Source organism: Larimichthys crocea, chromosome III (genome assembly GCF_000972845.2).
Source record: "Larimichthys crocea isolate SSNF chromosome III, L_crocea_2.0, whole genome shotgun sequence".
Taxonomy (NCBI): Eukaryota; Metazoa; Chordata; class Actinopteri; family Sciaenidae; genus Larimichthys; species Larimichthys crocea.
In genome coordinates this window covers 41,130,972-41,145,602 of record NC_040013.1, presented here as the reverse complement: position 1 = coordinate 41,145,602, position 14,631 = coordinate 41,130,972, and the positions used below count along the sequence as shown (strand labels likewise).

The 14,631-nt window shown below is 37.5% G+C and overlaps 1 protein-coding gene across 1 annotated transcript in view; it reads right to left on the bottom strand.

Moving 5' to 3' along the window:
- Positions 1 to 14,631, bottom strand: part of prdm6 (PR domain containing 6) — an 81,207-nt gene that overhangs the window by 64,860 nt on the left and 1,716 nt on the right. The window contains exons 2-5 of the mRNA XM_019276127.2: positions 13,458 to 13,918; positions 13,167 to 13,277; positions 2,670 to 2,818; positions 2,151 to 2,309 (exon numbers count right to left, since the gene is read on the bottom strand). Coding sequence (XP_019131672.1) covers positions 2,151 to 2,309; positions 2,670 to 2,818; positions 13,167 to 13,277; positions 13,458 to 13,902 — 864 coding nt within the window. The 5' untranslated portion in view covers positions 13,903 to 13,918. The remainder of the gene's footprint in view (positions 1 to 2,150; positions 2,310 to 2,669; positions 2,819 to 13,166; positions 13,278 to 13,457; positions 13,919 to 14,631) is intronic.

The window sequence follows — 14,631 nt, the reverse complement described above, 5'->3', positions numbered from 1 at the left end:
CTGGGTCCAAAAACAAGAAATACTATAAAATACCTTAATGTGAGGGATTTACTTTAAAAAAAAACTCAAGCGTCCAGTCTAAATAAAGGTGCAGCAAAAAGAAACACAAACAACAGAGCTCTACAAACCAGAGTGTAAAAAAATACTAGGAATCTAAAAAGAAAATATATCATACAAGAAATAAATACTAGTCTAAAGTGAGTAGAAGAGTCGAAGAGCCGATTTGTGGGGGAAAGGTTGTATATGAGAATAAAGCAATACTGAGTAACATTTTTTTAAAAGCCATTTTACATTCTAAAGTCACAAATCTTAGAGTTACCTTTTGAGAAATTCTAAGATATAGAAAATTGGAAATGACTCAAGAAGAAAAAAAAACAACATTTTCCTTACATTCATTCATGTTCTACTAATCCTTTATTTTTTTCTTGCTGGTGACGGTTGCATAAATGTATCCAATCAAATGTGTTTTTAGCGAGTATACGCCCATGGCATATAACTGCACCTGACCATTAGCTCCTGGATATCAGTTGTCCAAAACTTTGTTTATATCTCCAGCGTGGTTGAGGTCTAAGTTTCACTCTGCTCTCAACCATCCACACCTTCCTTATCTCTGCTGTTTAGGAGGAAAGCAGTCAATAAACTCCATATTGATGTCCGTTCAGTCAGGTCCACCTTTGAGTATATTCTGATCATATGCCATTTAAAGTCGAACCCTGCTCTCATATATATCACTTTACAGAAGCTAAAGACTCTCGCACTGCTGTCTGACAGTGACTTTACCTTCTGAAAGAGACTGACAACTAAGGAACTATTATGAAACACAGTGATTGTAGATGCCTCTGTATTGCAAAGTCAGCTTGTAAACAGACTGTCAGTAAAATCCTGCTGCTAGTGAACGCAACTCTTTCATTCATCTCGTTCTGTTTGAAGCACAAATCCTGACATGACTGCTGGACTTGGCCTATAATGTCTTGCATGAACCCTCCCCCTACCCCCACCTGACCTCTGACCTCTGATCCTTTGTAGTCCCCCCCCACTCCACCCATCTCCACCCCCCTCCTCCCTTCCTGATGTGCTGCTGCGGTCAACAGCGGAGAGACTGATGTCTGGTCAACCGACGTCTGACTGACCTTTACCAGCTCGGCCACAAGGGACTCATCTATCTCTCTGTCCCCCAGCACCCATCACTCCCTCTTCCTCTCTCTCTCTCTCTAATGCTAATGCAGCTGTTTATAACTGCCACGTTGACTTTCTCCTGCCACTGTATGTAAATACAATCTGCTCTGATCAATGGACTGAGAGGTGACATGACACTGACCACAAGCGCGCGCACACACACACACACACACACACACACACACACACATTTAACACTTTTAAAGACCTTTTTTTATTTAATACCTGCCAAATGTTGTCCAAAATATGAGTATGAAAGAACAGTATGAGGGACAAAGACTGCAATTCTTTATTATTGTTATATACTGTATTTTTATGTGCAAGTCAGGCTGGAAAAATTAATGGAAAAATAAACTTCACGTCAATAAACATGAATTTTTAGACTGCCATGATTATTATAATGACTAAAATGCTTATAGGTTTAGAACATCTTGTGGCAGCCAATAATGTACACATAAATCACATGTTTCATGTCTTTTGTTTGCAGTACTTAATACTTGTACCACTGAATTTAATGCATGTCTGCTTTCTCAAAGAAACAACAACAACCGAAGCGAGTGGTCACACGTTGAGTAAAGAATAAATAATAATATATTTTTTTTAAAGTTTCGGGTTTGTTTCTCAGAAAAATATGTAAGAAAGGGAGTATATTATATTATAAACGCTCAAGTCAGAAGATGATTTATTTCTGTTTTGGTTAGTTGTGATGATAATAGTAGATCTAATTGTCCGTAGAGCATGAATATGTAACAAAAATAATCACATCTTTAATCGTACTTGAACGTGAAAAGGGCATGTGTTAATTCACAGTGTTGTTAGCGGAGTCTGATAAAGTAAGCGTCATCCACACGTCATTGTTTTCCGGCTTACAGGGGCTCATCTCATTGTACAAATGAACGATGCTGTGGGCGTGAGCATGCATCAAAATGTGTACTACATCACCCATAAGTCCACACCCTTTACACCCCTCTTACCTCCCACAGGTGTCTTGTGTTTCTGATGGCTCCAGACTGCAGTTTGTCCAGCAGCAGAGGGACTCCTTGAAAGGGGCCGATCCAGGTTCCCTGAGGGATCCTCTGAGCTGCGCAGATCCCATAACCCAGACCAGGAACTGTACTGGTGCACAGACACACCTACACACAAAACACAGAACAGATAATTCTATCACCAATCTGTTCATGTCTATGCACTGGGCAGCTGTTTGGGACCAAGGTCAGTATTCTGACCAGGTTATCAGATGAAGTACAAGTGTGCATTTGGTAAAACAGCAAGGTATGCCTGCTATTTCTAAACAAAGATGATCCAAATCAAAATGTTTTGTCAAAACAATGTGTGTTGACTTTGAGCACCATGACTTTATTTCATTGTTCAGAGGTTAGAAATTGTTTTCTGATGTTGTGAAATGCACAACATCTGCTAAAAAGTCTTAGAAACATTGTCAAATATAATAGTCAGGCAGCCGAATAAGCAAACAGTCAGACAGGAAGTCTTACCTCTCTGGGCAGGTCTCTGAGCCAATCAGGGACGTCCGGCAGAGTGACAGGTGCCGCTGTGCTGCTTGTGCCGACGAGTCGACGCAGAGAGTGAAGAGGGCCGTGCATCGGACACTCGCCGTTTCTGTTGTCTGCACACATGTCACAGCCTGGAGACGAAAAAGGGAGATTTGACTGTTTATTACCTTTTATAGACACACAAACAACAAACACATTTATATGAAACAATATACATATGCAGCATATGATTTAAAAACACATCCTTTATTTTAAAAAGGTATTTAAAAAAAATAAAAAATAAAAACCCTGATTCAATCTATGATTATGCATGCATGCAAGATTCTTGCAATTTTACGATGATTTATTGTTCTCTTTCAGTCCAAGTGTGTTTATTGTGACGTGTCAATGCAGCAATTCTCTTGATCCAAGATGACTGAAGAAAATAAAAGTAGTATTGAGCTTAAATTTTAACTTTTAAGGACCTAAAGACACCTTGAATATATCTTGTAAATACACTTGTTTTTTTATGTAACAGCTGTATAGTTGTATAATGATGAATGAGGTTAAATATTGTTTATTTTCTTTTTTTGGAGTTCTGTATAGTTGATCTGCACTTTCTGATGGCATGAACTTTCTTTTATTAGTACTTGCTTGAAGTCAATGGTTATTTAAATCTTTAGAAAAATTGTGTGTTCTGGTCATACAATAACCTTCTGACGAAGTGAGAAAGGAAAGTAGAGGATCACGGAGTTGATGTGTTGAAACCATCCTATAAAAAGTCCAAATGAGGGGGAGGAAAAAAAGTCCTTTCTGGTCTTTGTTTTTCCAGGTTAAATGTGGCGAGCAGCGTATAGCTGGGAATTAGCGAGTGTCAACATTTACTCAGAGATGCAGTCTGACAGTAATGGATGTTAATTGACTGTAGCAACATAATGAGAGATTATTATCTGGACACAAAACTCCCACAGAGCCACACAGAGCAGAGAGGCTGAGAGGAACAGGATGTTAATGTTGTTTTTTTTCTGTTTTTCCCAAAATTAAATATCCGCCATTTGAGAGAGTGACGGCTACTCTTACAACATGATTGATAGAAGTAAATTAAACCATATTATGGTCATTTATAAACCACAAAAAGTAACACAGGTTCACGGTCGAGTAAATGGGAAAAATTCAAAAGGCTGAATTCTCCATGATCCTGGACTTTATTAAATTGACATAAACAAAAACTTAATTTTAATCTCAGTTTAAAGTTTGATATCTGCTCAAACCACGCCAACTAACGTCACTGCGAAGACTGCGTTTACCCCCAACATAGTATACATATATTCATTCATTTTTTGTACTGAATAAAGAAATATTATATAATATTTTATTAAGTGAGTTTTAGAGGTGCTGGTAGAAGTACTTTTGAACTTTGGGCAGAGTCAAACCAGCTGTTTCTGTTTACTTCCAGTCTTTATGCTAAGCTAGGCTAACCACTTTGTACTTAAGGCATGAGAGATATGAGAGAGGTATATATATTTTAAGATAACTCTTGAAAAGAAAGAAAATAAGATAGTTTCCTAATGTTGAACAATTCCTTTAACATATTACAGTATCTAAGTAAATTTACTCTCAAGTATCGTACTTACCACTTGAGATACTTGTATTTACTCCAGTGTTTTCTTTTCATTACATTTTTTACTAATACTTCACTACATTTTAGAGGAGAACAGCTTTAGTTACTAGTTACTTTACAAATTAAGATTTGTGCACACCAAGCCTCAGAAAGGTTTATGAGATAAGATGTTTTGTAATAAATTAAACTACCCAACAGGTAATACAAGTTCAGCTGAAACAATTAACCAATTAGTCGATTGTCAGAAAATTAGTTGGTAACTATTTTGATTAAGTATATTTAAACATTTCATGGTTTTTCAGTTTCTCAAATGTGAGAATTTCTCCTTTTTTTTATTTAAATGTATTAATATAATACATTTATATAATATAATGTATGAGGTTTGCACTGTTGTTTGAAAAAACTGGGTAATTTTACAATAACAAATTAATGAAGAAAATATTAAGTCAGAATCATTAATAATAACATAATATATATGTTATAATAAACATAATAATTAGTTGCAGTTCTCTACAAAATTCATCTCAACCCACTACAACTGCTTTTACATGAGTAATAAAAACACTGATAATATTTTGTATTATACCTACTTTTACATGCTTGAGAATAGTATTCTTTACAGTTTGGTATTCGTACTTTTACTTAAAGACAGAATCTGAATACTTCCTTCACCACTCTCTAAAAACTTTCAAAATGTGACCCTATCCCAAAAGTTTTTGTCAGAAAGAATAAGCAAGTTTCTTGTTTCAATTCTAATAAAGAAATGTTTAATTCATTAATCTAATCTGCATATATACTAGCATAGGTATTTACTCCCTGCTGAACTGATTAGTATTGGCTGTAGTAGTTGTGATTGTCCAGCCACAGCGACACACACAGATTATTTTCACAGCGCTGGGGCTTCATTAGAAAGTTCACAGCGCAGAGAGCAACACAGATGATGAGGTGTTCAGACTCAAACTGAGCTCTGAGGTGAGCTCTGTGAGATATGATTCATGTGTTTTTAGCTCATAACGACACTGGAGTCCTGATCTGATTCACATTCACACACACTATAACACAGATACACTTAATACTGCAGCTGCTACTACAAACGCTGATACAGTTGCACACAGATGAATGGGAGATGAGTTCAGTAGAAACTCACTTACTTATTCTTTGATTATAATTTCACCAATTTTAAATCTTATTGGGCCAGAGTTCTTAAAGCAGTTGCATATGTTTAGATAACATTAAACATGTGAGAACTTAACTAAAAATACATACATACAAAGAAAAAACATGTAGAAAAACATGATTTTTATAACTGAAACTTAAATGATATTGAACATACTGAATGTGAGTAAATACAAGTAAATATTAACATAAAAATTAATCATAGTTCTACTACACAAACAGTACTCTGACTACTAGTACCTCTATCACTACTGCTACTACTCAGAGGAAATTATAGTCTAAATATGTTTTTATTAATACACTTAATGTATATAGATATGTATATAGAAAATGAGAGTCATAATATTTTCAGTACACTAACAAAACTCACATTAAATATATTTCTGAATTTAAAAATGATAAGAGATGTAGGTTCAATCATTTTAATTTGGAATATATTGCTTGAAAAAAAATAAGTATTTACGTGTATTTCTGATAATGTGTCAACAATAAAACAAGTTTTAAGAGGTTTGAGTTTCCATTTCCAGAGCTTTCAGCTGTGGTATTTGTGTAACTAAAATGCCATACTAGGTCACATGATAACAGCTGAACTATCTCCAGTACAATGCTGATAAAAGGCTTGGCTGAAAACTACATTTAGTAAAATTAATACTGCTAATAATTTTCTGTCAAACTAATACATACCTATATGTATCTCACTTTCCTTACTGTTAACCTTGTTTATATTTTAGCATTGTATATCTGCTTATGGATATTTCATATTTGCTATATTGTTTGCTTATTGTATGTGATTTAACACGTGTTCAGCGCAATTTATGTGACATTCTGTGGATGTGTGGATGTGTGATGAGTTCACGTGTCTTTATTATGGTAAATACTAGCACTACTACTAAGCTGACTACTAACACAGACACAAAAAAACACAGTAAAAGAATACTATGCTGCGGTTAAAGTGCTGTCTACTTTCTTCAGTAAACCTATTTTTTCTTCCTCCTCTGCGTTCTTCTTTTCCTCTCTTTCAGACTGATGAACTGGCTGTGAACTTGTTATGGCGTGCTCTCCTCGCTACCCATCATTCAAACTCAGTATTCTGTTACATCCATCGCCAGTGTTTAGACATCTCCGCTCTGCCTCTGATCTCTGAGCGCCGGACGCCGTTTCCAGTGGAAACGTCTGTGGGCACTTTATACTATATCTTCCTATCGGCCTAAAAATCTTGATTTTTAAACATTTCTATCTGTTAAAAGTAAATTTTCATATACACATTTCAAGTCATCTGACTCTAATCCAGAGCAATTAACTGCAAGAGCAAAATACAGTGTCATTTCCTGAATTGCCGCCATCACACGCACCAAATGACGAGAAGTTTGAGGCTCCATAACAAACGCCTGGGCTTCTCCTCAACAAAAACCATCATACTTCATAAAGACTAACGATATTAATAGCTGTGTTTGTTTCCAACACAGCTGTGAGTCCAGATGAGGACGGGCCACACAGAGAGGCTGCACTTTTACTCTGTAAACCTACACTGAAAAAAACTCTACAGCGCACTTTAGCCTCTTTTAGCTCTGAGTTTTTACTTTTATGGTTTTATGGTAAAGGCAGCAAAGAAGCTCTGATACACCAAACACTGGACAGACACAGTTAGTGACTAGCTGGTGAAGAAAACAACTACATGTAGGAGCTAAAGCCACAGATATTTTAATCAGGGGTTGGTGGAGACCATAAACAGAGCTAAAAGGAGTGACATTCATCATGTATACACAAGGACCACTTCAGTGGGAAGATCGTGTGTGACATGATGATAGACAAAGAGATTTAGCTATAGTGTTTATATAGCTGTAGCTATCACTGTAATATTTCTGGGTGTATAATGCAATTAGGGATGATATTAGATTTTTAATTAATATTTGTATCAGTGTGATTTTTCAGGTCAGGTATTTCCTTCACTGGAATAGCCACAAACTGGCGATTCTGTAAACCAGAATCTGGATCAGATATTGATTTATTGCAAAGTAAGTTTTCACATTTGCCATAGTATTTTGGTGCATACTGCAAAGATAAGACATAATAGGTAAGAAATAGAAATATCAATTTACAAAAAATAAAAAAAAGTTAAATATATCAGTTTTAGGATTAAAAGAGCTGGATAGGGTTTAAAACTTAGGATAGAATGTGCAAAAAGCCACAAAAAATATGAAAAAAAATGAAAATCAAGAATATGTGTAATCAGATGTGCAACGTGGAAATTTATTTGTGACAGATTAACACGGCATGACGGTGGTTGCTGGGATAGTTAACATTTGTCATGTTGGTTGCAGAAATAAATAACAATGTTAAAAGAGTTGTTATTCCCATGAGTTGATTTATAACCGCCTGTACAGCTGCATGGATCTTATCTATTTTTCTGGCTCTGGCAATGACGTGACGTCCCCATTCTTAATCCTTCCTACCAAGGTCTGGTTGGCTTGGTTGTTTTTTTAAACCAGGAAATCAGCTGTCAACGAACACAACAACTATTTGAATTGCAAATAATGTTTTACTGAGTGAGCTGCACAAAAGCTGAAGGTGTTAGCTGCAGTCTTTGAGTTTAAAATATGAGCATGAACATAAAAACAACTTTTTCTAGAACATCAGCGTTGTGGCGCTCGTAAGAATCTAATAAACAGAGAAGCATCAAGATATGGTGATACAACCTTACAATACAGGACAGGAGTCATGCAGGAATTATAGATATTAACTGTTTCTGGACGGCTGTCAGAGGCCCACTATGTCTGTGTGTATGTGTGAAGAGTGGAGAGCAAGGGGATTAATGTGTGACAGAAGTATGAACATGTCAAACATGGGTTCATTAAATATGAACGTGAACAACAGCGGCTGGAATCTAACAAGCAGAGCTGTGTGTGTGTGTGTGTGTGTGTGTGTGTGTGTGTGTGTGTGTGTGTGTGTGTGTGTGTGTGTGTGTGTGTGTGTGTGTGTGTGTGTATGCAACCAGTTTTATTAAATTACAATAAAACTGCCAGTTGACATTTAGTCCAGATGTAATTTGTTAGAATTGATCTGTGTTTTTTTGTATCTGAACAAAATACATCCCAGCTGTCAGATAACTTCCAGACCTATTTCTGTATAAGAACAAAATAAATTTTGAATGTATTAAATATAAAAGTCCAGACACTTTATGCTTTATCCAATTTTTGCTCAGTGATAGTAGATCTGATACACTGGACAGAATATATACAGGTTTAAACTTTATACTCAAACAAAACTAAGACAGTGAATCTCATGTGACTTCTTTTTTAGGTTATTGTGTTTAATCTTGAGAAAAAAAAACTATATACTGACATAGATACACTTTTATAAATACAAACACATTAAACCTGTAGCTATTAAATATTATGACTGTCTTTTTTTCTCAAAATAATTAGGTAACTTTGTTTATTATAAGTTAAAGTATTATACGTTTATTTTCTAGTACTCATTATTTATCTGTATTTTGAGGATATAACAGCTGAGTTGATTTCCTAGGCAACAGTGCAAATCTGGCAGAATTGATCATTTATGGATCTGTCTGTGATCTAGATGTAAACTAAGGTTAACCCTTGTCCCTGGGAAAATTTAAACCATATGATTGGAAGCTGATATTATTTTTCAGTTGATTGACAGCTCTTTTTATACACAAAATAATGAATTTCTCATTATGTTCAGCCCTGTTGCCAAATTCACTCAGAGCCATCAAACCACACCAGAAGTGTAGTCACAAACTCTGTATTGTACTGTACTGAGTATTTGAAAGAAGACTTTCACACACATGAAAGTCATTTTACTCATCACAAGCAGGACTTCTCAGTCAGTGTTATGTCCTCTGTGTTTCCAGAAGGGCTTTGTCAAGTCTGAAAAAATAACCCCAATGATGTCATAATGATGTCATCAAATTTATATGTGCATGGTCTTGAAAATAATAAACTGATAACAGAAAGTCTGTGTTACAAACGCATGCACAAGGGAGGGAGGGTCAAATGAAAATATGTTGAACTATGGGAAATGTAGGATCCAGTGTTTTTGCAGTCCATCTCTCACATGTCCGCCAACTTTATGTAAGTGCAATACTAAAATACTTGAAATGAAAATTCACCAAATTCTACACTTAATTTATTATTAACGGTTTGATTTAATTCTTGTCTTGACATCTTTTTCAACAAGTCAAGTAAATTTTATTTATGTGATCACAACATTTCACCAAGAGCTTTTACAACCAGTGTAATTCTGCTGCATAACAATAATATTTAAATCTATATAGAGATTTTCTATACATAATTTGCATAAAATATGACGTAACTGGTCTAGAAAAACATAACCGTAATAGAATGTAAATTTGAGTTTAAGTTCAGTTTCCAGATTTCTTGGAATATGAGCGAGTTCATGTGAATAAATTTTAAGTTAAACTGTTTAATGACACTGAACATGTTAAAGCTTAATGAAACTATAAGAAATATATGGAAGAACGTTACAGTAACCATAATAATAATGTAGAATAAATACAAAAATCTGATTCATACTCACCAAATAGTCATAAGCTAGACTACATGTGACTTTTTGGGTCATTTCAGTTTTCAGATGTGTGTTCTATTATTATTATTATTATTATAATTATTATTATTACCATTATTGTTGTTAGAATTGTTATTGGTGTAATTAATAATCAAGGTCGGACGGTGACACATGAGTGAGTGTGTGTGTGTGTGTGACTGCTTTATCTACCACCCAACACACTCCCAACACAACGCGCGGGCGCGCGCACACACACACACTCAAACACACACCCCAGAGACCTCAATACGGCCGTGTTGGGATGATAAATAGCGGGCCGGTGGCCGGCGGATCGATCCCCCTCCCCTCTCTGCGTCTCTCCCTCTCTCCCTCCCTCCCTCTCTCTCCTCCACAAACACAAAACTATATACGGCAATTAATTCCTGCTTGTCCCTCCATCCCTCATCGGCCCTGCCGGCGCGTATCGACGCAGATTACTGCTGATGGTCCGTTTTATCACCGCGGAATAAACAGAGAGGAGCGCACACAGATACACAAACACACACACACACACACACACACACACACGCTTATACATACATAGGCTACATACATAATCTCACTGGCGTTTAGGATCGCTGCCATAGCGCCTGAAACCATAAACAGCGACAGTCACTTCATGATAAACTCCAAAGATACGACTTCAGTGTTAACCTATGAACTTATATTAGGCTTATAGTTTTATTATAGGAGGATGGTGACACCGCTGCAGGACAAAACTACTGAACAAACAGCACGATCTGCACAGTCAACCAAATATTCTAGTTAATACAGCACTAGATTAAATAAAGTTTAATTCATTCACCGTTAAAGTCCAATACTAGAGAAATATGACAAATAGTATGAAGGCTTATCATAGGAAAACAATACATCAATAAGATGATATAGCATTTCATCGATAATATAGTCTATTAAAGTCTGGAAACATCACTGAGAGGAAAAATGAAAAGCGAGCTCAATGAGAAACGTTGAAGTCATAATATTATGGAGATATTATAGGAACCGTAGCCACATGTGTATACACTGTTAATAAAATAAAGTTCAAGACAGCCATCAAACTAAGATTAACTTTCAAAGAGTTATACAAAAATATATAGAAAATCATATTTAGAATAAAGACAAACTTTACGGGAATATTATCATCTATTAAAATATTACGGTGGGAGAGAAATTCTACATTTAGATCCCATAAGACTGATAAACACTGCACTCGCACGCATGAGGAGAAATGATCAACTTTATGCTTTGAGCTCTCTCTTTCATTGTCGTTTCTTTTTTGTTCAAACACAACATATCCGCCCTGAACAGTTTCAAACTATCGGACGTGAGACTTAACTTTCATCTCCACGTGTCCGGCGTGAAGCGCAGCGGCAGTCCGTTTGGTGCCGAGCAAACGGGCCGCTGAGCTTCAACTCTGAGCATGTGAAGACTTCGTTTTTAACTGTAACGGGACACTCTGACGTTACGGATGAAACGCACCTCTGAGCCACCTCGAGGAGATTTTGAACAAGACAGCGGTGTGTGTGTGTGTGTGTGTGTGTGTGTGTGTGTGTGTGTGTGTGTGTGTGTGATTTTTACGCATGACGGCGCTCTGTCAATATCTGTCCACGCGCACACACACACACGCGCACAGCAGGTATTAAAGTAATAAAGGATTTTCTTCAATTTAACGCGGAATAAAACGCGATTTTGTTATTTTGTTGCGGGTTTTGAACGTGTGAAAGTTTTAAGTAAATAACAATTCACAAGTCATTTAAGTCGAAGCAAAAGAAAAAAATGTTTCTGACGTGACGTTTGATTTGTTTAACTGTTCACACCTATTGAAAACTCTCCTAAAATGAAACTAATATACACAAAAAGAAACAAACATATATGTTTTATGTTTTACAAAAAGTCAAATGACCCTGTAAAGGCAGATAGGTGGACGTCTTGATGATTATTCCTCATCAAATCTGAATGAAGTATGTTTAATATTAACTGAGCTGCAGGCCTACTGCTGCTTCTCTCTGTGTGTTTGCACCCTTGCCAAGCTGCTGACCCTTGACCTCTGACCCTCCTGCAGCTCCTACTGTCCAACCCTGCAGCTGTCAAACCAACTGTAACATCTGACGCGCCGCTTCACACAACTTAATAAACAGTTTTCTGTTGCATGTGAGCTGAGGCCACACACACACACGTTTTAATGGCTAAATAAACCTCATAGTTTGAATTTTAAAGTGTTTGTGAAAAATTAGTTTTAAGGTGGGAAAAATCTACAGATGATCATACATTTCTTGTTCACCTACTTTATTTGACGTGGTTGATTTTAAGCTCATATGTAGCTGTAATTAAGGCCGGACAATAATTTTGTGGAGCTTTGATTAGATACATATTGAAACATTTTAACAAGCACAGAAAATGTAATAAAATATTATAAATGTATTTCAGAGAATAAAAAATATATATAAAAGTTGTTATAAATTAATGGTTACGCTACATTCCCTGTGAGTATACCATACAAATATTATGGAAATAATTTGTTTTTTTCCTGATATTAGAAAAATAATTTTGTAATGCAATGAGAGATTCGTTACAGTTGAATAACGTCACTATTTAGCACCGCACAAAGAGAGTTTTCACAGAATGATTAAAGTAACATGACAGAAATATGCAGCAGCAATGATTAAATTACTGTAAAGTTATTACCGATGGACAGAAATATACAACAACATCACTACTGAGCACTGCAGACCTAAATTTATGGGGAATTATCAGACATTATGGGAAAATATAACAAATAAAAACTGAAGGTCAGAAGTTATCACTGATTTTGTAGACGCAATAAATGATCCACCGAGAATATCTTATGATATAGTGTTATAATAACTGTGTGTATGTAAACTCAAATGGGGTGCCCGGGTGGCCCAGTGGTTAAGATGCATACACATGGTATGCATACTGTGACTGTGGCATCCCGTTCGATTGCGGAATCTTTGTCGTCCTCTCTCTCTCCTCTCATTTCCTGTCACCTCTTCACTGTTCAATTTCAAATAAAACTCCCAAAAAACATTCTACCCCCACAGGCAGTGACAAGTTTGAATGTGTGTGTGTTTGTGTGTCTCTGTGTGTGTACGTACGGTTGTTGACCTCTCCTGTGTGGTTGCTCAGTGGGATGATCTCCATCCTCTGCTGTCCGTACAGGTAGTAGTCCAGCTCCTCCGATGTCAGTTTGAACCTGGCTGTCGCTCCTTTGCTGCCCTCCTCCACTCCTCCGCTGCTGCTCTTCACGCTGGACGACACCACGCTGACGCCCCCACAGCTCTGCTCTTTGGCCTGATGGAGAAGCCCCGCTGCTGGGTTGTGACCCTGCTGGTTCTCCGGGGGGACGACCACCATCAGGTCTCCCCCTCCTCCTCCTCCTCCACCACCACCACCTCCTCCTCCTCCTCCTCCAGGTCCTCCTCCTCCTCCAGGTCCTCCAGGCCCTGCACAAATGGGGGCCAACGCCTGCCCAAAGAGTGCGATCTGCTGGGGAACGGGCAGCTGGGAGATCCCTGCTGAAGTGGAGATGGAGATGGAGGACGACGGGGTGAGAGCTGCGGCTGCTGCTGCCGCTGCTGCTGCTGAAGAGGAAGCCGAGGAAGAGGATGTAGAAGAAGAAGAGGAGGTACAGTGTGTGGAGGCTAGGAGGTGGCTGTGTAGGCGGGACGGGCGCAGGCTGTCTACGGGGATGGAGAGGCGGTCAGGTGGAGGTGGCGGCGGTGCCAGAGGAGCCTTTAACTGCGCCTGAGGGAAGAGCTGCTGCCAATGCTGCAGGTAGGACGGGTCCACCTTCAAGAAGGCCGAGCCGCTCGGGTCGCCTGGCTTCAGCATGGCTGCACCCTGTCTGCTAGGAGAGATCAGAGAGGATGAGGATGTCAATCTTCAGCATCAAAACACACACACACACACACTAATACAGAGGTCAAGGCTGGATGTAGACATGTACGAGACACACAAAGGGTCAAATCTGTTCGCTACGTTTTTGATTTCTATTTCACCATATTCACTACAAACATGAAGGAGACAGAACATTCACAATCTAGATGGCAAGTCATGTTTAAGAAGTGTTGTTTTACTATTTTATGGAGATTTATCATATTTAAGAGATTCAAATGTGTCACTGTATTTCCACATAAAAATAAAAATAAAAACACTTTTCAGGCATTTTACTGAGACCAAGACTCAACAACTGAACCTATTTGAAAGTGTGTTTGTATTGAGTTTACTCTAAAAGTGTGAAACTGATGCTGATCACATATCGAACACAGAATTGAGTCTCATCACTCACATTAAACTCTCTGCACTTTTCGGCGTACAGCTGAGCCTCCTGATCTCAGCGTGATTTACAGCTTTTTACAGTTTACACATGAACACAGGAAAAGGCAGCGTTTGTTTCAGCCTTCACGCTTCATCAGATGCTGTTTGTTTGTGTTAAATTTACACGAGCACACATGATGTGTTTGCCCTCATCTTGCACATTTCATCCACTTTCTTCCTCTGAGTCTGATCATGTTTTTACTCAGTTCTAAACTTTTGGTGAATTATAAAAAATCGAAATAA